This window comes from Zingiber officinale, chromosome 3B (genome assembly GCF_018446385.1).
Source record: "Zingiber officinale cultivar Zhangliang chromosome 3B, Zo_v1.1, whole genome shotgun sequence".
Lineage (NCBI taxonomy): Eukaryota > Viridiplantae > Streptophyta > Magnoliopsida > Zingiberales > Zingiberaceae > Zingiber > Zingiber officinale.
In genome coordinates, this window is record NC_055991.1 from 15,524,247 (window position 1) to 15,548,190 (window position 23,944).

General features: G+C 35.1%; 1 protein-coding gene across 2 annotated transcripts; it reads left to right on the forward strand.

The window, feature by feature from the left end:
- The first annotated feature begins 2,239 nt into the window (after nt 1-2,239).
- LOC122055977 lies at nt 2,240-22,646 on the forward strand. Of its 2 annotated transcripts, none has more exons than XM_042617694.1 (7): nt 2,240-3,073; nt 9,988-10,043; nt 12,392-12,501; nt 12,636-12,807; nt 12,933-13,025; nt 21,488-21,619; nt 22,267-22,646. In XM_042617694.1, exons 1-7 carry the CDS (start codon nt 2,353-2,355, stop codon nt 22,294-22,296), a joined length of 1,314 nt encoding a protein of 437 aa, XP_042473628.1. In that variant the 5' UTR covers nt 2,240-2,352; the 3' UTR covers nt 22,297-22,646. The 2 variants fall into 2 exon arrangements, with proteins under 2 accessions (XP_042473628.1, XP_042473629.1); XM_042617695.1 differs by having other exon boundaries at nt 2,241-3,073; nt 12,648-12,807.
- Nucleotides 22,647-23,944: the final 1,298 nt, after the last annotated feature.

The window sequence follows — 23,944 nt, forward strand, 5'->3', positions numbered from 1 at the left end:
ACAAAGAGGGACATGGTAATCAAGTGTTAGTGAGAGAGCAACAATCAATTCCAAACAACTAAGAGCCTCCGCAGCTTAGACGTAGTAATAAGAGAGTTGTTCATTGACCCCCCAGGTACTTACTTTATGGAGAGTCTTTTGAGACAATATCTATTGAACAAGAGGATGAACTCACTTTGTATAAGGAAGCTATAAAGAATATAGACGCTGATCATTGAAAGAGTGTTATGGACTTAAAAATAAAATCCATATACACTAACTTCGTTTGGGATCTTGTGGATATATTTAATGGGGTGAAACCCATTGGGTGTAAGTAGATCTACAAAAGAAAGAGAAGAATAGACAAAAATGTAGAGACATTTAAATCTAGATTGATTGTAAAAGGATATATCCAACAAGAAAGAATCAATTTATGATGCAATCTTCTCACTTGTGGCCATGCTAAAGTCTATTCAGATCCTTTTGTCCATTACAACTTATTTTAATTATGAAGTATAACAAATGAATGTTAAGAGTGCCTTTCTTAACAAAAATCTTGATGAAAGCATCTATATGATGCAACCAAATGGTTTCATCCTAAGGGATCAAGAGGATCTGGTATGCAAAATGAAAAGATCTATTTATGAACTTAAATAGGCATCTATGTTTTGGAACATTAGATTTGATCAAGTATTATAAAGACTTATGGTTATGATCACAATCTAGATGAACCCAATGTCTATAAAAAAAATTAAAAACAACAAGGTAGTTTTTCACGCGCTATATGTGGATAATATCTTGCTCATTAGGAATGACGTAGGAGAATTAACATCAATTAACCATTGATTGACTCAATGTTTGACATGAAAGTTTGGGAGAAGCAAACTATGTTCTAGATATCTAAATCCTTCGGGATAGAAAGAATAAAAGAATTGCATTATCCCAAGTTTCGAATATTGATAAGATATTGGTGAAATTTTCTATGTAAGATTCCAAGAAAGATCAACAACTTTTTAGGGTTGATCCTATCTTTATGGGTAGTGCCCGTAAGGGTACCGTGTGCAACTGTGCACACAATAATTTTTAAATTTTTTTAATGTTTTTTAAACTTCATAATTAGAGATTGAGTTATAATATTAAGTAATTTTTTTTTCCAAAACTCGGTGCAAAAATTCATTTAACCTCATATTACAATTAATATTCACCTAAATCATAGTAGCCTAAGTTTCATATTGATTCGTTAGGGGAACAGATCAAATTTGCCAGTCTACTATAACGTGGTTTACTATATTTTAATTAGGGATGACAATTAGATGGGTTCAAGTCGGATTTGACCAATTTCAGAATTTGCCCTGCTAAAAAAATAAATCCAAATCCGAACTCATCCTACTTAATTTTTTAATTTGTCCTGCCCTGATCCTACTTAAAATTCGACGGAGCTATAATGGGTTGGACCCGCTAACCCATTAAACTTATTATTATTATATATTTTATATTATATTATATAGATATAAAACATAATTATAATATATATATATATTTGTTAAAATAAGGACCTTGCCATGCGGACTCATCCGCGATTTACAAAAGTTAGATTTTTTTAAATATTTTTTTATTTTTAAATATAAGTTTTTCTCTCACCGAAGTTGCTCACCACGCCATCCGCTCACCGCGCCTACTCGCGCGCCCGCCACCCGCCCGGCCGCCGACCATCTGCCCACCGCCGGCGGCCTCTGGCCGCATGGATGCGCCCGCCACCCGCCGGCCATCTGCCCATCGCCGGCGGCCCCACCCACATTATAGCCCAGGGGTGAATCCGTCAGGGATCGCAGCATGGATTCTGTCGCTACCAAGTCTGTCGCTGCATGAATTTTTTTAAAAAATAAAAAAGTATTAAAAAAAAAACTTATGTAGATCGCGGATGAGTCCGTATGCCAAGGTCTTTATTTTAACAATTATATATATATATATATATATATATATATATATATATATATAATAAACCGACTCTAACCACCCGTTCAATAACTTTAGACCGATCTTATAACCCATCTAACCATATTTAAATCCGTCCCAAATAAAACAAATTTAATATGACGTCGGATTTAAACCCGACCATTACGATCCCTAATTTCAACCGACGGAAAATACTTGTTTTTTACCTCGCTACGTAGGATCAAATTGTCAATTGTGCGAAGAGCCCAGGACTTTTATGCTGACAACGTTTCCATGAATCGCCCAGGAAACGCGTGTCGAATGTGATACCGGATCCCATATTCCTTGCTCTTCCCTTCCGCAAAGCCGTGCCCTTTGAAATGCATCCCCATCTCTCGCTGCTCTGCTCTTCCTCCCATCGCCTCCATCCAAACGCCAATGATCGCCGTCACTTCCCCAGTGCTCCTCCCTTGTCACAGTATACGCCGCCTCCGCACGGCTCCTCTCCTCACTATCTCCTCCTCCCTCTTCGGTCGCCGCCATCGCTGGTCCCCAGAACCCAAAACCTCCACTGGCCGCAACCTTGACCTCACAATTGACGCTGAGGCCATTGCAGCGCGTGCCTTAGCTGCAGGTACGCGCTCCCTACGCTCCTTGGAGGCGTCCGTCCGCGGTTTCCTCTCCGACGGCAGCGAGGCCTTCCGCGACCTCCAGACTTCGGTTAGAGTCGACAGCGCACGCAACCGCGTCGTCTTCTCCTGCCGTCAATCGTCGATTGTCTTTGTCGCGAACCTGCTCCTCTGGAGCTTCGTTGCAGTTTTAGTTGCCAGGACTGTTCTTTGGCTGAGGTACGGATTCCGGTCGGGATGGAGATTGATAGGTTCAGAGGTGATTAGGAGGGATCGGAGCCTAGGAGGGAAGGAAGTAGTGGTGGGAAGGCGGCTGAGGAGGGGTAATAGGAACACGAAGAGTTTTAGGGTTTCAGCGAATCCTCTTTCAACTGTGAGAGGGTATGAACTAAAAACATCGGATAATGAGGCCAGAACTTGGACAATGAAGCAAGAAAAGCTGCCCAACTGGTGGCCAGATCCAGTTCCTCCTCCTGTGATTAGCACAAGCAAGCAAGACTATCAGAGAGAAATTGATAGGCTCGTTCGAGGTAAGTGATTTTGTACTTTGGCCAAACATTTAAATAATTACCTATAGCTTGGTGTTTGGTTGCTTAATATATATAATTCAAATTAATATCCGAATATATGAATATTCAAGGTTTGTTTAATCAATGTGTGATGGTCGTGCTGGGGCTTATGCTAAAAAAATGTTGTGATATGATCATCATGTTCTTTGAGTCTTAAATTTGTGTATTGACATTAAAAAACTCTATCTAATATAACTGAAGATATATGAATGACTTGGGCATTGCTTGCAATGAAGTTTTTTAGAGCTCAATAACAGAATAAGATGAATATAGCTGACACCAGGTAGTTGGAAATTAGAATTCATATTGTTTATGGTCAATTATGAGTATAATAATTTCGCTTGTGTACATAATTCATTGAGGAAAAATACTGGAAGAGTTTGTATCATACTATTGAACATAAAGATGTAACTAAAGAGATGTTGTGACACAGGTAATAGATTGTTGATTTATCATAGATACATGTATAATGACAACTTGTTGATCTTATTAATTATCAGGGATGATCTTAATCTCTAGTTAGTATAGAAATGATTTAGTTAAGAAGGGATCAATTAGTGCTTAGCTTGGTCAAATAATAAGTAAATTCACTTGGGTGATATGTTTTTACTAATTCTTTAATTCAGCTAAGGTAACTTAAAGAAATTGTAAGTAATTTTTTGTTAAGCAACAACAACCACCACCACCAAGCCCTTATCCCATCCCACCAAGTGGGTCAGCTATAGAGATCTTCCTATGCTATTAGACTCGATCTCCTACTATATCCTCATTTATATTTAAATGAGATTTATCCTATTTTATCATTGTTAACCTAGTCTTCCTTGGTTTCTTTATTTTTCAATTAATGTACGTATTTGTCATGGTCTTACATCACATTTATAAGTCGCCTAGGTAAATGTTCATATCATCTTAAATGCGTTTCTTGAAGGTTACCCGCAATAGGTATAATCCTGATTTTCTCTCTAATGTTCTCATTTTTATCTGTCCATCCTCGTATCTTCACACATCTATGTTAATATCCATATCTCTGCAACTCTCATATTTCATATGTTGACTTTATAGTCCAACATTGAACTCCATCTAACATAACAGGTTTAATTATTGTTTTGTAAGACTTCCCTTTAAGCTTTAGAGGTATCTTATGATCACAAAAAAAACACTTGATGCCTTCCTCCATTTCAACTATCCTACTTGTATCCTATGTAAAACATCTTTATGAATCCTTCCATCATTTTGTAAAAACAATCTTAGATACTTAAAAATTTCAGCAATAGATAATTTATCGCCTCCTATCTTAACAATTGTCTTTCTATGTCTTCTACTACTAAATTTAAATTTTATATATTCTATCTTTACTTTATTAAGTCTAAAACCTTTAACTTCCAATATATTTAGCATTAACTCCCCACGTGTCTCATTGACCAAAACAATGTCATTTGCAAACAATATACACCATGGCAACGTGTCTTGGATGTGTCTAGTAAGTTCATCCATAATTAGTGTAAAAAGATATGAATGTAGAGTTAATTCTTGATGTAACCCTATTTTTGTAAGATACGCTTTGGTTAATCCACTTGGAGTCTTCACTCATGTCATTACATTCTCATATAATTCTCTATATAATTTCTTTCGGACTATGCCATAAGCTTTTCTTAGTCAATAAATATCATGTGTAGCCTTACTTCTTTTACTAGTACTCTTTAATCAATTATCTGATAAGATGCATAGCTTTTATCTTTGACCTTTTAAGCATAAATCTAATTGATTTTCGGTCACCTTAATCTTCTTTCGTAATTATTTTTCTATCACACTTTATTAGATTTTCGGTCACCTTAGTCTTCTTCTGTAATTATTTTTCTATCACACTTTCCTAAAGTTTTGTAGTGTGACCCTATAATTCACTCAATTTTGTACATCTTTTTTGTTTTTATATAGGGGACTAACATACTTACTCTTCACTGATCACACATTTTCTTTGTTTTCAATAACATTTTCTTTGTTTTCAATATTAGGTTAAATAACTTTATAAGCTATTCAATATCATGCTTTCCTAGGTAATTCCATCCGATCTAATCATTTTTTTCATTCTTCATTCCATTTAACGCTTCTTCTACTTTTGAAATTTGAATTATCCAATAAAATTTTTAAATTTTTTACTTAAATTTCATAAGTTCAGTTGGTCACCTACACCTTCATTAAAAAGGTGATGAAGCTTTTTTATTTTCTAATCCTTCACTATTATCCTATTGGATTCATCTTTAATACATCTTAGATAAGCCCCCTTATTTTTCTATCTCTTTATTTAGTTATTCTATAGATATCTCTTTCCACTTCTTTTATATCAAGCTGTCGATACATTCGAAAGCTTCATTCTTTGCTTCACTTACTACTTTCTTAAACTTTTCTTGGTTACCACATACATTTTCAAGTTTGTTTTGTGCTTTTAGGTGTACAGTAACTTATGAACTCCTCTTTTTTTCCCTTAGTTTCTCTTGTATTTTCTCATTTCACCATCAAAATTTTTTATTCAGTGGTGCTTGTTCTCTTGACTCAGTGAGTATGCTCTTGGTCACTATTTTCAAATATGATGTACCATGTAGTATTTGAGTTACCATACATTTCTCTTACTTGTGTTTCTATCCTCTCCTAAAGATATTTTACTTTGCATCCTTTAACTTCCACCCTTCTCCTCTTGATCCTAGGAGTTATGCACATTTTCCTTTTATGGATACTATGATTGAGGCGCATACTAGCATTACTAATCTAAATTGGGTGGTTAAAATTTCTCTAGTAATCTTGCAATCTTTACAAATTTTTCCATCTCTTTTCCTACAATAAGAAAGTTGATTTATGACTTATTGTTCTTACTTTTGAATGTAATCAAATGTTTTTTCTTCTTAAAAAATGTATTAGTTGTTATAAGTTTGTATGCTATTGCGAAATCTAATATTATTTGTCCTTCTTCATTTCTTATTCCAAAACTGGAGCCTCTATACATCCTATAATATTCCTTATTTCTTATTCGTACGTGTCAATTTATATCTCCTCCTATTATCTCATCTAGGTCTTCACAAAATCTATATTTGGGTTTTTCATCTAATCTCACTTGAGGTGCATACATATTAATTACATTAATAGTTTCTTTTGCTACCACTATCTTGAGAGTTGTAATCCTATGTCTCTTTCTAATTACTCTTACTAATTCGTCTTTTAACGAATTATCTACTATAATCGCTATTCTATTTCTCTTTTTACTCTTTTCTTTCTTGTGTATCATAACTTCAAATATGAGTTCACTATCATATTTGTCTTCTCTCCTACCAATTAAATATAAAATAGTAATTATTTTTCCTTATCATCGTATCTACTACCTTTATTGTTTTATCAATAAGCGGTCTTACATTCCATATTCCAAATTTGAGACAACCAATATTTGTATAATGTCTATTCTTATCCAACATAGGTAGGGGTGAGCAAAAGTTGGGTTAAATCGAACAAACCGACCGAATTGATCAAATTTTTAAATTCGGTTCGGTTATTTCAGAATCTCGTTTTTTTTAAATTGGTTTATTTGGTTAGTTCATTCAGGTTCGGTTTTAAAATTTCTTATTTGGTTAAACTGAATAAACCAAAATATAAAACGAACTTGTAAAAAAATTGGTTATGATGAATTCGGTTTAAGCATTATTGTGATTTATGATGAATATTAGTTCTAATTAGAAAAATTCAGTTACTTCCATTTTTGATCGAATTAACCGATATTTTATTGGTTCGGTTTGTTTGGTTTTTATTTAAAAATTCGGTCGGTTTAGTTAATTTGAAAAAATTTGATTTGTTTGGTTTCGGTTAATGGTTCAGTTCAATTTTAACCAAATACTCAGCCTTAAATATGACTTCGCCCATGACAAGCCCGTCATGACCGGTCCCAAGTCCGGATAAAGGAGGAGGGTTGCGTTAGGTTGCTAACCATCGTTAAACTAAGACAAATGATCAATGAATGGACTCAGTCTTAAACATAGAGTGTGAGAACTTTTGCATATTGAACACTATACTTAAGTTCTCATAGAGATGTAGTGGTCATGATGTTGTGGTTGGACCTTACAAGGTGTTCGGAACAACTTAGTATAGTACAATAGTGTGATGAACTCATACATGAAATTGCCTATATTTTAACGCTGGTTGACAACCTAACGCATCATTCCTTTATCGGCCATGACAGAGTATTAGTCATGAGCGGAGTTTGTAGTGATTTATTGTGCTTCATATTTTTTCCACCTGAAGTTTCCTCAATCAAAATTGAAGAACCATTTTTTAATGGGAGTGACGAACTTTTTTGTGACAAATACTTATGATAAACAAAATTAAAAGAAATTGAAAGATAGAAAGTAGAATCTATCTTTTGTATTGCAATCAATAAAGAGAATTGATCAAATTGTTTAATAAAGATCTACATAAATGAGGCAAAATGTGGTGTGAAAAGGAATTAATAATTTGTTAGCAAAACAAGGAAATAAAAACTCTAGTGTCAACTTCAAGAAAAACAAGAGATGTTAAATAAAGGAAATAACAAATTTCCTAAAGTCAGGTAACTAAGGACAACAAGATAAATGCAAAACTATTATGGAATTATAAACTTAAAACTACTTCAATCTTGAAGTAAATGGGAGGACGGAGGAAGATTTACGAATTAAAAAAATTCCATTTTCACCCATGACTTATGTTACATTGCACCTTTGCTTACCTCAATTTTGGTTATTTATACGTGACCATGAATTTCGGTGTTTGCACCGTAGGTGAGTTTATTGTTGATCTTCAAAACCTATATGGTGTAATGTGATTACATAGTGTGTAAATCAAGATCTATACCTTCAATAGTTGCATGGAGGAAGAAAGTTTGAGATGTGCGAGATAAGTGAGAGGCATGAGGCATAACTACTGCATTTGTTTGGGAGGTAAGTGAAAATATATGAGGGGCAAGGGTTATATGTAATATTATTCATGAATATTATAGAGAGGAAATTGAATTTTTCCCTAAACATAGTACTAGAGTTGCCTCCTCTCTCATGTAACCCATCATACTTTTTTTGTCAAACATTTGCATGTAAGCTAGTTCACCTTTGTCTCTCTACTCTTCCCTTTGTTTGCATGAGTCCTTCTCTAAGATGAATTCTTGACTAGCAACACTGAACCTTGCTTTATCCCAGTTGGCTCTTAGCTAAAGGTTGACGCAACCCTCCCTTTTCCCTGTGCAATTTAAGGCTAACAAGTCACTCTTCCCTATACAACCAGCCGAAAACGACCCTCTGCCTTGTAAAACTTGAGGTTGACGTGTTTCTCTTCCCTATGTGACGTGAGGCCAATGCAACCCTCTTCCCTGCATAATGTGAGGTTGACACAACCCTTTCCTATGCAATGCGAAGCCAACGTGACTTTCTTCCTTGCATGACAAAATGCAAATATGACCCTCCTCTATTCATGCGGGACCAACATGACCCTCCATGCGTGCATTTGTTGAAGTCTAGTCATTAATCCTCCTTGTGTGAGCTTTATCTATGTGCACCATTTTACAAAGCTAAGTTGGATTTCTCCTTCCTCTACATGCATCATTTTGCAAAGACCTTAACTTGGATTTCTCCTCTCTCCATGTGCATCATTCTATGGATCTCAAAACGGATTTGTACTCCTTTACTCTCTTTGTGTGTGCGCTTTCCATGAATCTCTAGCTTAATACTCTTCTCAAGCCAAATTAGTCGTTTCTTTGTGTGTCTCATTCCACGTGCATCTTAAACTTTGTCTATCCTCTCTTTGCACGAATCATTCTATCGACCTCAAGTAGGATTAATCCTCCTCTCACCACATGCATCATTTTGTGAACCTCAAACTAGATTAATTCTGCTTTGTTTGTGTGTAATTTTGCAAATATATCAATTGATTATATTTTTGAGTAGTGATCTCTTTTGAATATTCGAATGAGCTTGAGGGGTTGTTAGGGTGATATGTGAAAATATGTAAGGAGTAAGGGGTACATGCAATATCCCCTATTCATCAATAATATTTAAAGTAGAGAGGGCTATCTAGGGTTCAAAACCTAATTTTTTTTCCCTTAACAATATTAAACCAGTGGCTCATAGGATCGAAAACAGACAAAAAGCCTTAATTTAACTTTTTTTTTTCCCATAGAAATTTTATGATTTTCCCTATTAATCATAAGATATTGAGCATGCTTTGATACCAAAAAAATAAAATGGTACTAATCAGTAGGAAATAGCGTGATTAAATCCATATATAGTGCACTAATCAGATAATATCCCATGTGGACTGAACTATATTTGCTAACAAGAATTAGCAAATTTTAATAAAGTGAATTTTACAACAGTTTGTTTTATACTGGTTATTATATCTTACAGTTTGAAATTATATTGAGTGGACAAATTGATCATTCTTTGAGATTTTGCATTCAGTTTTTGATCAACATACATGAGCTTCTTTTACTTTCATTTGATCTGTTTAATCTCTAAAATTATAACTTGGGAATTTCTGAACTGATCCTTCAATAATTTTGGGGTTTAGCAGTATGTATTTGATTATCTTGACTTCAAAAAAAATGTTCTATTTCATCATGAGTTATTCCCACTCAAGATATTGTGATTTCCATTAGTTTGTGGATATTCATTTTTGTTGTTATATCCTAGGATATTTCCTTTCAAATGTGTTTTGAAATTTGATGACATGTACTTACATAGATCTGACTTTTAGTAAGGTATTTACTTATCTTTTATCTTTTTTGTAGGTAAATCCTTATTCTATCCTGGAAATGTGTTGGTTCAAGTTTTGCTTATGCTATTCCTAAATCATTGAACATTTATTTGTGTCAGATATAATGGATTATAGAATGAGCGGGAAGGACTATAGATATGATGATATGATCCAAGTTAGTGTTCTTAGACCTATTTAAGATTTGTATTATATGGTGTTGACTTTCCTCTGTAGTGTTTAACATACTTGCTCTTAATGAATCAGTGGCATCTTAAGTGCAAGTATCTTTGGTTTTCATTTAAAGTACATTTTTTTTTATATATAAAACTGCTCTAGAATTAACAAGGTCAGAAATTGTAACCTCCACATCTGTTCTTTGCAATTTAATTGAAAGAAAAGTATATGTATTGACCAAGTATCATTAGATAATAAATTTATGAACAGAGAAATGTTGTGTTTTCTTGTGAGTTCTTATAATAGTATTAGTAGCCAATCTTGCAATCTAAATATATAATTTCAGAATTTTGAAAATGTTGTGTCCACTGGATTTTCACAATTTACTATGCTTCTAAGCCGTTGTTGGGTTCTCATCGTCTATTGGATTAATTTTAGCAGCTTTATGAAAGACTGATTATATACCTTCCAACTATTCTACTTTGAGCAAAAGAGTTTAAACGTGATGGTCATTTATCTTTGCATCAGAAGTTATCTGCCCAACCTGACCTGAACACCCCTAGATGAGTATATACTGAAAGAAGGACAAAAAGGTGATTTCCATTCATCCTTGTCCTCACTCTTCGATCTTTTTGCTACTTTCTAATATCCATGGGCTATTCTAAGCAAGTTCCTCTCCTTTGCGATCTCTCTCAGTGACATTCATGCTCTTGCTCCCTGAGGCGCTTTCATCCTCCATATAAAAAACTCCAACCTTGTTGATTGCCACCACTTCACTTAGCACGCTCAGTCCTACATTTAATTTGAGTTGGGCACCTCAAGAACCTTGAAACCAGTATGCTCCACCATCGTGTCAGAGAAGCCTTTTCTTTCATCGTGATCGCATAATCTTCCTCCTTTCCTTTTATTAGCCTGTAAGTTTTATATGAGAATTTGTAAGATTGCAGTTGTTTGCTTTCTTTCTTGTTCCCCAATTTATGATCCATGGTATGCTGCTAAAGCAGTTCCAATCATTGTCATGTTTCTCTGACCAGGGTAGATTTTCTCTACTGGTCAGTGGGAAGATGCATATTTTGAAGGGTCAAGCAAGACTTGGTCTCAATATATATGGGAATTAGCTCAGGTTTATAGTTTCAGGGGTAGTCATGAAAAGTTGTAGAAAAACACATATTGGCCAATGCCATTATAAGACCTGCTGCTGTCACTCTCATCTCCCTGCACCCTTATTGTGCTTCCATTCCAAGAGTTTGATCTACTATCCTTGAATCCAGGCTAAGTAGGCCATGCTACTAGTAGAGCTATTAGTTATTTGCTGGCAAATGTGCAGTTGACATTGTATCAGTCTGTGAACGCTGAGTAGATGGTGTTAATGCAGCCCCTCACCGTGACTGTGATCTTGGAAAATTTTGATTTATAGGTATTTGGCAAGCACCTCTAGTGGAGGAACAGGTGTTCCAACCTTGTTGCAGGTCTCATTCCTTGATGATAGTCAATTGCTTGGTACCGATCATGGTTTCGTCTCAGCTGATGTAGGCTTGATGTATCATTGTGAACCAACGCCATCATGAGGGACATGGAACACCACCATGTTGGGCATGCTATCTCATGCCATGATATGTGAAGGTTATCTCAGTGGGAAGCATGGGGAAGGTCTGATGCTGAGACCAACAAGAAACATCTCTGCAAGTGATAGTGATATTCTTGTACAGATAGCTGGTATGCGACATCCTTCTTCCTCCTTTTCTAACACCACTGCACCATGTTGACACAGTTGAGCTGATCTGATACACCAGTATTTTAAAACTTGGTGTGTCATTTCTTTATTAATATATTCGAAGATTGATAATGGGAATAATCTGGACCTGAAACTAGGAGATATCAAGAGGGTTGTGGGAGATGAACAAAAATGAGAAGGATCTCTGTAGCAGAAGTGCTTCGGTGTCGATGAATGAGATTATGGGGAGAGGAAGAAGATAATTCTCATGGCCTTAATAGCTAATAGGATAGATAAGCGTTATTTGGGTTATGGGCAATCTGGTAAATTAGGATAGCCCTAGTGGGTAATGGAGTGGTCAGGTGCAGCCGTAAGCTCATGTTGGCAAAATGTAACGTAACTTTCTCAGAGGGTAAAAACACAGTTTATTTGTTCCCTCAAAGTATATATATTCTTCTTAAAGACAGCTATCAGAATGTTGTTGCAAAATAAAAATAAGATTGAAAGCTGCTATGCAAAAGGATGTCTCCTGGTTAGACAGAAGCATTCATTGTCATAAACTTTGAAGCATAGAATGTGCATATTGCTGCTTGACCTATCTGCTGGAAGAGTTATGGATTCCTTCTTTGATGCAGCTTCGTGAGCTATGCAAGGTATCTGGTGTGAAGGTCTCATTTGAAACAGCTAATGCACGGGATTCTTTTTATCGGGCATCAGTAGACTTTGTTTTAAATTGTTGCAGCAGGTAATTTGCGATGGCTTATCAGTGTTAGTTTGCTGATAATAATTCTTTTACTATTTTTTGTGGGAAGATCTTTTCCAGGTGATCATTTATCAGATTTCATCTTTAGATATCTGAGACTTTGATTTCCTATATATAAAACAATATAGAGCAATAATACCAAGTGAGAAACCTCAAGTTGGTGACGAGGATGCAAGACAATTCATTGCTGGACTTGCTGATAATATTGGACTTACCAATTCACGTGCTCCTACACTTGTAAGTGCAGCTGTTGCAGCTCGCACACGTTCATGTTTTTTGCAATGTTGGGTGAGTTCTCTGTTTTTAGTGTTACATTTGTATTCATAGAGCATATTTTATGGCCATTTAGCATACACATGATATCTCATGCCTCTTTAGATTCAGCTTTGTAATATTGAATCTGTATGATTTAGGCATTGGAAGTTCAAGGAAAGCGATCTGAAGCACTGGAGGAACTGTCAAAGCTTTGTCTTATCCACCTGGCATTTCCACCAGAGGAGAACTCGGTAAGCTGGCGCTTGTCTATTTTCCATCCATTTTCAGTTTGTTCTTTCCTTATTTCCTCAAGGTAGTATAAACTACTTGTCACTCATTCTCTGACTTTATGCTGTTCTTTTTAATATTTCAATTTCTTGTTCAAATGAATAGCTAATTACCTATGATGTTATATATTTCTTTCATCTTCATCAGTGGTTAATAGATCCTATGCCTCTAAGCAATGTACTAAATTCTGGTGGAGATAACATACAGGAACCTATTAAACTTACACTAAATTTGCCTTTGTATATGAATGTCAAATAGCACAAAGAGAGATTTTTGTTAAATTACAAGGCTGTGTATGAATACTCTGAAAGTGACTGCAATTACTGTCAAATTGCAATCATTGCATTAGTTCAGATATACATATTTTAGCCTTGAAGGTCGCAGCATTGACTACATTCCTCACTTCATGTGAAGACAAACTAAATCAGAAGGAGACCTTTACAAAACCCTTACTTTACTACTTTCAGGAGATCAGATGTGTCCATGTTGACATATCAGGATGAAGGGTATGCACTCATGATCTTTCTTCAGATTTGTGGCTTCATAATATAACTTAGAAACAATCTTATATATCCTGTGCCATGTTAACACTAATGATGGTTAACCACTTTTATACACGTTGTCTTAGTTTTTTGTGATATGTTGGCAGCGGACAGTTATGGACATCTTTACTACAGGATCTTTGTTCTGTTCCATTTTAGTGTAAGGATGGTTAACAACTTGCTGAAAAAAACTATATATAAGTGAGCATATTGTTAGGACCTTCGGATGCGGCTAGAGAGGGGGGGGGGGGGTATGAATAGCCGACCCCAAATTCTCGTTTCTTCCTACAATTTAAGTTAGCGCAGCGGAAATAAAGAGTAGAAACGAAAATGGAGAAGATCAAACCTCAAACGCGACGATATAACGAGGTTCGGAGATGATACTCCTACTCCTCGGCGTGTCCGTAAGGTGGACGAATCCTATCAATCCGTAGGTGGATGAGACCCTGGAAAACCGGCTAATAAAAATTCCTTCTGGGTGGAGAAACCTCGCCACAATCTCTCTTGCAACAGCAAGATCGGAGTACAAGAAATACAGCAAGAAGCCAAGAACAATATGAATGTAAAAACACTAGTTTGCTTGCCTTCTTGTCGACTGTTGATGAAGCAGCAACTTCACGGATGCCAACCACAGCATAGCAGCAACTGTTCAGTTGGAAACTCAGCCAAGGGAAGCTCACACGAAGCTTCAGGGATGAAGAGCTCAGCAAAGCTCAGATCGCAAGGAGGAGGAAGAAGCCATATGCTCTTCCCTGTAGTGGCCCTCTTATATGAACCTGCGAAGAAGAAGACACAGAAAGAAATCTAGCCGTTGTGACTCAACGGCTAGACCTGGACCGATCAGGCTCCACCCTGATTGGTCCAGGATGGCTCTGATCGGTCAGGGGACCGATCAGGCCCTAGGCTGATCGGTCCCCACACCGATCCCAACTCTCACAGAGAGTTGGTTGCGATCTCTGATCGGTCTGTGGACCGATCAGGCCCTAGGCTGATCGGTCCCCAGACCGATCCAAACTCTCACAGAGAGTTGGTTGCCAGAGCCCTGATCGGTCTATGGACCGATCAGGCCATTCCTTCTCCCAATCTGTTTGGTTACTGATCGGTCACCAAATCTATCAGATGACCCAGTGTATCACTGGATTGGTCAGCAGACCGATCCAGATACCCATAGTATCACTGGATCGGTCAGCAGACCGATCCAATTTCCCAGCATTAAACCTAAAGCCTTTCTGATCTAGAGAACGAGCTACCGAGCCCTCTCTGACCTAGTCCGGAGAACGAGCTACCGAGCCCTCTCCGACTTCCACGTCCGGTCCAGAGAACGAGCTACCGAGCCCTCTCTGACCTAGTCCGGAGAACGAGCTACCGAGCCCTCTCCGACTCTATCCAGTCTAGAGAACGAGTTACCGAGCCCTCTCTGACCTAGTCCGGAGAACGAGCTACCGAGCCCTCTCCGACTCCATCCAGTCCAGAGAACGAGCTACCGAGCCCTCTCTGACCTAGTCCGGAGAACGAGCTACCGAGCCCTCTCCGACTTCGTCCGGTCCAAAGAACGAGCTACCGAGCCCTCTCCGACCTCCCATGCCAAGCTTCCATACTTGGACTTTTCCCCGTGCCAAGCTCCCTGCTTAGACTTTTCCCGTGCCAAGCTCCCTGCTTGGACTTTTCCGTGCCAAGTCTCCCTGCTTGGACTTTTCCCGTGCCAAGCTCCCTGCTTGGACTTTTCCCGTGCCAAGCTCCCTGCTTGGACTTTTCCGTGCCAAGTCTCCATACTTGGACTTTTCCCGTGCCAAGCTCCCTGCTTGGACTTTTCCGTGCCAAGTCTCCATACTTGGACTTTTCCCGAATCAGGTCAACTCAAGTCGGGTCAACCAGATCAATCTTGACCAAAGGTTGCACCCACAATCCCGCAAGTTCCTATTCTTGTCAAACATCAAAATACAACTTCTCTATTCTTGTCAAACATCAAAATATACCTCGAGTCAGGTGACCCGACCTTGACCTAAGGTTGCAGCTCTTTCCAATGTGACACATATAACATAGAAGTAAACCATACGAAATATATCTGCAATGTGATGTTGCAGCTCTTTCCAGTGTCCAATGTATATATCCTGCCAAAGTTTTTGCATTATGTTCTCAATTGAGGTTCTATGGCTTTAAATTACATATACTATCATATGTATCATTAAATTTTCTACACAGATCTGATCATGATGTGTTCTATTCTATAAAAGAACAATTCCCTGTCACTTTTTCACAAGATGCTGGAACTTTTTTGTTTGGTTGTTGGTCATTTTTTCATCATCTTTATTTTTATCATTTTTGCTTTTTTTGAGTAGTGTGCATTTCATTGGTTTAAACTCTTGTGCCATTTCTTTCTTTTGTTCAACGTTTGTTGCTTTGTTGTGATAGTATTTATTTCCATTTTAGCAATGTTCGAAATTGCGCCCTAGGCGGCCGCCTAGGCGCTGTGCGGCAGGATGCCGAGCCGGAAACCAGCGAGGCGGAAGCCCTAGGCGGCTGGGCCGCCTAGGCGGTCCTCGGCGTTCCTCCGCGGGCTTCGGCGGGTTTGGCGGGCTCGGCGGGCCAAGCTTTTTAAGGCATGTTAAATCTAATTTTTAGGTATTTGGCAGGCGTTCGTTTGTTTCATTGCCCCGGCTGTTCGTCTTCCCTGATCGCTCCCTGATCGCGTTGCTTTCGGTAAGTTTTTGTTTCCGTTCATTTTTGTTTCATCGCCCGTTTTTTGTTTCTCAAATCTTCGTCGCGGCAACACCGGATGCATCGCAGGTGTCAGACGCTGCCGGAAGCTTCGCCGGACGCGCCGTACGCGTTCGGCGAAGTCCGACGTTGCTTCGAGCAACCGCATCGGACTCGTCCGGCGAAGCTTCCGGCAGCGCCGGAGCCCTCCCGCGAGCCGCCGGTGGCGGCTCGTGGCGTCCGCCGTCCGCGCCGTCGCGCGAGTCGCGAGCGAAAGAGACGCGCTTTTTAGCGTTTTCTTTTTTTCTTTTTTTAATTTTTTTTAGATTTAATAAATTAAAACAATTCCTAACTCCTAACGGGGATAATTTTAATAATAAGGTTGAGTTCATAAACCCTAATAAAATTAAGATCCTAATTAAATATATTTAAAATTTATCTTTTTTATAATAAATATTATTAATTTATATAAAACAAATTTAAATATATAAAATTATATATAAAATTCTAATAACCATTATTAATTTATATAACCATATTTAAATATATAAATAATATATTTAATTTATTTAAATAAATAATATTAAATATTAATTTATATATTAACATATTTAAAAATTTTAAAATTATAATACATTATACATATCAATAAATTAATAAATCATATTTAATTATTTATAAATTATATTAAAATTTTAAAATTTTTAATAAATATTATTAATTTATATAAATCATATTTATAAATTTTATATATTATAAATGTATATTAATCGGATTTATAAATATTAATTATTAAATTTTTTAAAATTCTAATAAATATTATTAATTTATATAAATCAGTTTTAAAAATATGAAAATTAAATTAAAATTTTAAAAATTCTAATAAATATTATTAAAATTCTAATAAATATTATTAATTTATATAAATCAGTTTTAAAAATATAAAAATTAAATTTAAATTTTAAAAATTCTAATAAATATTATTAATTTATATATAAGTATATAACAGATTTAATAATATAAAAAATATATTTAAAATTAAATTTATTTAAATAAATATCTAATAAATTTTATTAATTAGATTAAGATATATAAAAAAATATTCTCAGACTTGTTAATGACTTAATGTTATATTTCATATTTTCATTATTTTGTATTGTATATTTGTATGGTATAATTAAATTTTATTATCATATTATGCCTTGTTATATATAAGTTTTTTTCCTTCAGATTATCTGTTATCAATGGCAAGCAATCCATCTTCGACAGCATCTGTCACTCAACCCGAATCCGGAATTCTTAGAAGAAAATCAAATGACATCGGATGGGAGTTTGGAATATTGATTGATCCTAAGAACCTCGACAAAATTAAATGTAAGTTATGTGGAAAAGCAATGTCAGGAGGAGTGTATAGGATAAAGGAGCACATTGGAAATATACCTGGAAATGTATCGGGTTGTCGAAAAGCATCTCAAGAAGACAAAAATAAGTGCAAACAGGCTATTTTAGAAGGGAGGAACAGAAAGAAGAACAAAATAATGGAAGAACAAAGTTGTAGAGCAGAGGTGGCTATTTCCGTAGATGAAGAAAGTCTTGAAATTGAAGGGATGGATGGACTTAAAAACTCTCTTCCACTTGGCCCCATGGATAGATATGCATTGGCGAGTGCTCCAGAAAATACAAACTCCAGTGGAAGTAAAGTGCTTCGCCGAAAAAATATAAATGAGGCTCTTTTCAAAGAGAGAACTCAACAAGTTCAACAATATGTTGGGAGATGGATTTATGACAATGGAATCTCATTCAATGTTGTTGATAATGATAGCTTTAAGCAACTAATGGAGGCAGTGGGTCAATTTGGACCAGGATTCAAGCCTCCAACTCAATATCAACTTAGGGAGCCACTATTGAAAGCCGAAGTTGAAAGAACAAAACAATTGCTGAAGAAACATGAAGAAGAATGGGCAAAGAATGGATGCTTGATCATGACAGATGCATGGAGTGATAGAAAAAGAAGAAGCATCTTAAATTTATGTGTTAATTGCAAGGAGGGTACTACATTTTTAGAGTCTAAGGAGTCTTCAGAAGAGGCACATACAGCTGAACTTATTTTTGAGTATGTTGACAAGTGTGTTGAACAAGTAGGAGCTCAGAATATTGTTCAGATTGTTACAGACAATGCCACCAACAATATGGCTGCAGCTAAATTGATGAGAGAAAAACGACCCGGGATCTTTTGGAGTTCATGTGCAACTCACACTATTAATCTCATGCTTGAAAGTATTGATAAACTTCCACGATATAAAAAGGTGATTGAGCAGTCCAAGGCTTTTGCCATTTTCATCTATTCACCATAAGACTTTATCATTGATGAGAAGTTTCACGAAGAAGAGAGACATAGTCCGACCAGGAGTTACTTTGCATCAAATTTCCTCACATTGCAAAGTTTGATTGAAAAAAAAGCTAGTTTAAGGGCCATGTTTACAAGTGATATGTGGGAGAAATGTAAATGGTCAAAAACAAACAAAGGAAAATTGGCTTACTCTACAGTGATGAGCATGAGTTTTTGGAATGGTGTAACACTTTGTTTGAAAATATTTGCTCCTTTGGTAAGAGTTCTTCGATTGGTAGATGGAGATAGAAAGCCATCAATGGGGTTTCTATATGGGGAGCTTCTTCAAACTAAAGAAGATATCAAGGTGGCTCTGAATAACGTGGAATCAAATTATCAGCCTATCATAGTCATTATTGAGTCAAAAATGAAGGATAGACTTGATACATCATTGCATACCACTGCATTTTTGTTGAATCCTTATTTTTACTACAAAGATAGTTCGATTGCTCTTTATAAGGATGTCGCGATGGGGATTTTTGAATGCATGGAAACTTTGCATGCCAATGAGTTAGATTTACAAGATACAATTATTAACAAGGAATTTCCAAAATATAGAAATAAGACTGGGTTATTTGGAAAAACATTGGCAGCAAAAGCATGTGAAAAAAATGATGATACATTTGATCCATGTGCATGGTGGAGTACATACGGTGCTCACACACCTAACTTGCTAAGGGTGGCATTGAGGATACTTTCATTAACTACAAGTTCATCTGGTGTGAAAGAAATTGGAGTACATTTGAAGGAGTAAGTTTTAAACTTTCAGTCTACTCTTTAATTAAATTAGTTAAAATTTTTAACGTCTATACTGTATATTCAAGTACTAACTATAGTATTTATTTTCCCTGTTTTTTTAGATTCACACAAAGAAAAGAAATAGATTGGATGCCAACAGGTTGAACAATCTAGTGTTTGTCCAATTTAATGCTAGATTGTTAAACAAACAAAAAAGAGAAAAAGAAAGAAATGTTGATGTCCTTCTTGCAAAAGATGCTTCAAATGCACAAGGTTGGATTGTGGATGATGGGGAAGATGATGAAGTTGAACTAGGTTCCGGGCTCACTTGGCAAATGGTTGATGAAGCAAGTGGAGCAGATGAAAATCTACAACCCCGAAGAAGCTCCAGAGTGAGAGAATTCCATGAAGATGATTTTGAATCCGAAGAAGAAGACGAGGATCACAATAATGATATTGAGTTTGTGTCCGATGAAGAACAAGTTATTGAAAATTATGGAGAAGAAGAAGCAGAATAAATATGAGTCTATGAGATATTATTAGTTGTGTAATTTTGAACTCATTTTGTTAAGACATGATTTATGTTATTTAACAATTATATTTTGCTTAGTGGTTACTAGTTCACAATGCATTGTAATCTTGAATTGAACTATTGCTACTATTTTCCAATGTTCTACTGTTTACTATATGATTATGATAACTTACTACATGTTCATTTTTTGGTATTGGAAAGTATGTATTTATTTCAGCATATATAGTTAGATCTTCATTGCTATGAAATTGTTTAAAACAACATTTAGATTTACATATAACATTGTCCACAGTCCACATGAAACAAGGGATATCGAGGAATCCGCTTAGCGGCGCCTAGTCCCCGCCTAGGCGGCCTAGGCGTTAGGCACTGGTCTGCCGCCCGACTAGCGCCTAGCGAATTTTAGAACCTTGCATTTTAGATGACATGTACTTTAGACACCAATAAATGTTCCAGTTAAGTGATATAAAACTATGACAAACACATATCAAACGAGGAAGAGATAGACCAAAAAAGACTTGGTTAGCAATAATAAAATAAGATAAAATTTATTTAAGTATAAATAATGATATAGTAGGAGATAGAACTCAATGGCGTAAAAGGATCCATATAGCCGACCCCATCTAGTGGGATAAAACTTGGTTGTTGTTATTGTATGGTTGTTTTATTGCAGTAGGTTGCTACTTTTCACATTTGATTAAACAATACATAAATGAAATTTTAATTTTACTGAGATAAATACTATCCTAGGCTTCCCTTGTATGTTCTTTTGAATATTAGTAAGGAAATGCTTATTGATTATAGATGCTATAACTAGCACTGGCTGGTTGATTGATTGAAATGATGAGATTTTTTTGTATAAAACCAATTATAACAGATAAATCAAATAAAAATTGATGATTAACATAGATTAAAGAAAAAGTATGTTCTACCAAATGCTTTATTCATGCATAGTTCACTGTAATCAGACTTGAGTTTTAGATAGAGTAAAGAATTACAGATGTTAACAAAAAAAAAAGCAAGATCTGATATTCATACAAGCTCTGCAGTAAGAGGTTCATGAAGATTTTTAATTGTATCTTGGGTATTGGCCGTTCTACAATTGCCTTTTCATCTGACAATTCCAATTATTTTAACTATATTAATGTAAGTACACAGTGAGAGGGACAGTTACAAAGAAGTGAATGTGGAATAAATTTTGTTGTAGTATTCTGTCTTCTTGTTTCCCTAATAGTAGGTGTTGGTTTAGTTATTGCTAAGTATTTCTCTGGGGGAAGACCAGTATAACAGTAGGGTTCCCCTGTTGAAACTGGTGGTGAATATAGATCTGAATCATGGAAATTTAATTTCCTATGTGAAGTTACGAGAAAACTACTGTGAAATTTATAAATTGATTCACTCATATATAGATCAATTACTTCATGTTTGAACGTTTGATGGATATTTGACATTATCATCATGACTTTCTTGTGAGGTTCATAATTTCTTTTATTCCTGACCTTGCAATAATTATATAAACATTTGCAGGCAGAAATGGAGATGGTAGGTAGCGGTCTCAGAAGACACTTGAGCACTGAACAAAGGAAGCACTTATTTAGTCTGTATAAAAAAGTTTGCGTTGCTTATAGTTACAGATCTATAATGGAAGCTCTATCTTTGGTAAGCATACCTCTCTGTTTAATATCACCTTAAAACATGAAAAAAAATTGGTGCTACTGCTGTGGAATTTATGAGGCTTAATCCTCATGACATGAGAGGATACATTTATTTCTCCATGCTCATCTTTGATGATAAGGCTAAGATAAATATACTTTTGTCTTGAGGCTTTTTTCACATATATCCTAAATATTGATCTGTAATTTACACAGTTCAAGATTTGAGGATAAATTAGGGAAAAAATATTTTTTTACAAGTTTGTTTAATTTTTAAAGGCTGTTTTGAATTTTCAACAGTTTGTTATGATTTTTAGAAATAAGGCACAAACTGATGTTTGTAGAAAGGGGCTAGATTCTATGTAATCTTCATTATCCTTGATTTATGATTTTACCCATCTTCGTGAGAGTTTGAGATTAGTTTGGTGCTTGCTTATCAATTTTGTTTTCGGACATTTTCATGCTGCATTAGTAACTCAAACTGATGGGATATGTTTGTGACGAGTTTGTATAATAGTGAAAAATAAAAATTGTACAGATTTTGAAGCAAATTAGTAACGTGGATGGATTATGCTTATTAGTTAGCCTCTGGAACTATTGTGCTTATTTGCAAGTGTTCCAGCATATTTCTAATCTGTTCACCCATCATTTCAGGAGCATTTGCCTTCCGAACCCGAGGATTAAGCTTTTCCCCGGAAGATTTTTGCAGCATTTCTTGGATAATGTTGATCAAAATTTTGATGCAGCACATCCAAATTGAGATGAAATATGAATATGCGTAAATTATGTGATAAATAATTGTATATTGCTGCTCCGATTTTTTTTTTTATTATTTTTTTAAAATCTACTCGTGCTAGAAGACTTTGATAGTCAGAGACATGACACAGGTTTACAATGTAACATATAGTGACTGGGGAATCCCGACGCGGACGTCGCCTTGATTTCTTTTTTGAATATTTATACATCGAAGATGATTATAGGATCCATTTGATGTATCATACGCAATCTCTAATTATTAAAGCCTTTTATTTGCAGAACTTGGACTTATTCCTGATTGAATGATCTCTTTCCATCTTGTTTTGTTACTTTTGTAGATTATTTTGTTCGGCTTCAATCTTGAACTCCGAACACTACTTAGTTCATTATTTGGAACCATCGGTTATAATTTGATACAAGATTATTATTTATATATATATATCTATATATATTTTAAAAATATTTATAAATTTATAAATGTGAAAAAATAAAAAAGGAATAATTATAATGAAATTAAAATTATGTAATTCGTTAGTTTCTTCAATATTAATTTTTTATATTAAAATCTGAATCATCTCTAACTTAGGGTATAATAAGGGAATTAAAATTATGTAATTCGTTAGTTTTTTTAATATTATTTTTTTTATTAAAGTCTGAATCTTCTATATTTTTTTATACTAATGTTTTTTTTAATATTAATATTATTATATTTTAGTATGATGAAATATATAATATAAATTCTATATTTTTTTGAATAATTTTGTATGTTCGGTGATAAATTTTACTATATATATATATATATATATAATTTTATTATCAAATAAATTATATATGGGATATATCATACAAGTTAAATAATTTTTAATAAAAAAATAGAATAAGATTAACCTATTAAGAGAACTAGATTGATAAATTTGATAAGTTAAAGGTATAATAATTTCATATTAAAAAATTGAAAGTAAATAGATTGAAAAATTTATCTTAAAATAGTTTCATATTAAGTTTTTTTTAAATAAATGAGTTGATTTATATTGAATTTCATCATTAATATATTTAAATTTTCATTAAATAATTAAAAAAATATTTTAAAAATAAATATTAATAAATTTGACGATTTGAACCATTGATTTATTAGTTTACTTGGGGCTTGCCCCTTAATCTTGATTATTAGTTAGATCCGTTGAATCAGATCAATAGGTCATTAGTCCATTGATCTTGTTCAGCTCTGATTTCTAATACGTATATCAGATCTATCTGTGTCATTGCACACTTGCTATGATCCTTTGAATATCCATGTCGCCCTCGAGGTTATGTCGCCCTCAGGGTAAGGGTGCTCAGTTGTCTCCAAATGAGATTTGTAATTAAGAGATGTTGGACTTTTAAGCCTGCTTTTTGATTTATCCTAGTGGTCGGTAAGAAATTTTCATAAAACTGGATTAGTCATCCAGATTCAACGTTACCTTGCCTGATTAATTTCTATTTTTTTGGATAACCATGTCACGTGAGATTGTTTACTTTGCGGATTGAGGTTGAAAGAATCGTTTGTTTCTTAATTTAGTTAATGTTAATATTTCAT

Excerpts from the sequence above, each read along its gene's own strand:
- LOC122055977 (XM_042617694.1), top strand. The coding sequence starts at position 2,353 with ATGATCGCCGTCACTTCCCCAGTGCTCCTCCCTTGTCACAGTATACGC. Across the intron at positions 3,074-9,987 it reads AATTGATAGGCTCGTTCGAG|ATATAATGGATTATAGAATG; the intron begins GTAAGTGATTTT and ends TATTTGTGTCAG. Across the intron at positions 13,026-21,487 it reads TTCCACCAGAGGAGAACTCG|GCAGAAATGGAGATGGTAGG; the intron begins GTAAGCTGGCGC and ends AAACATTTGCAG.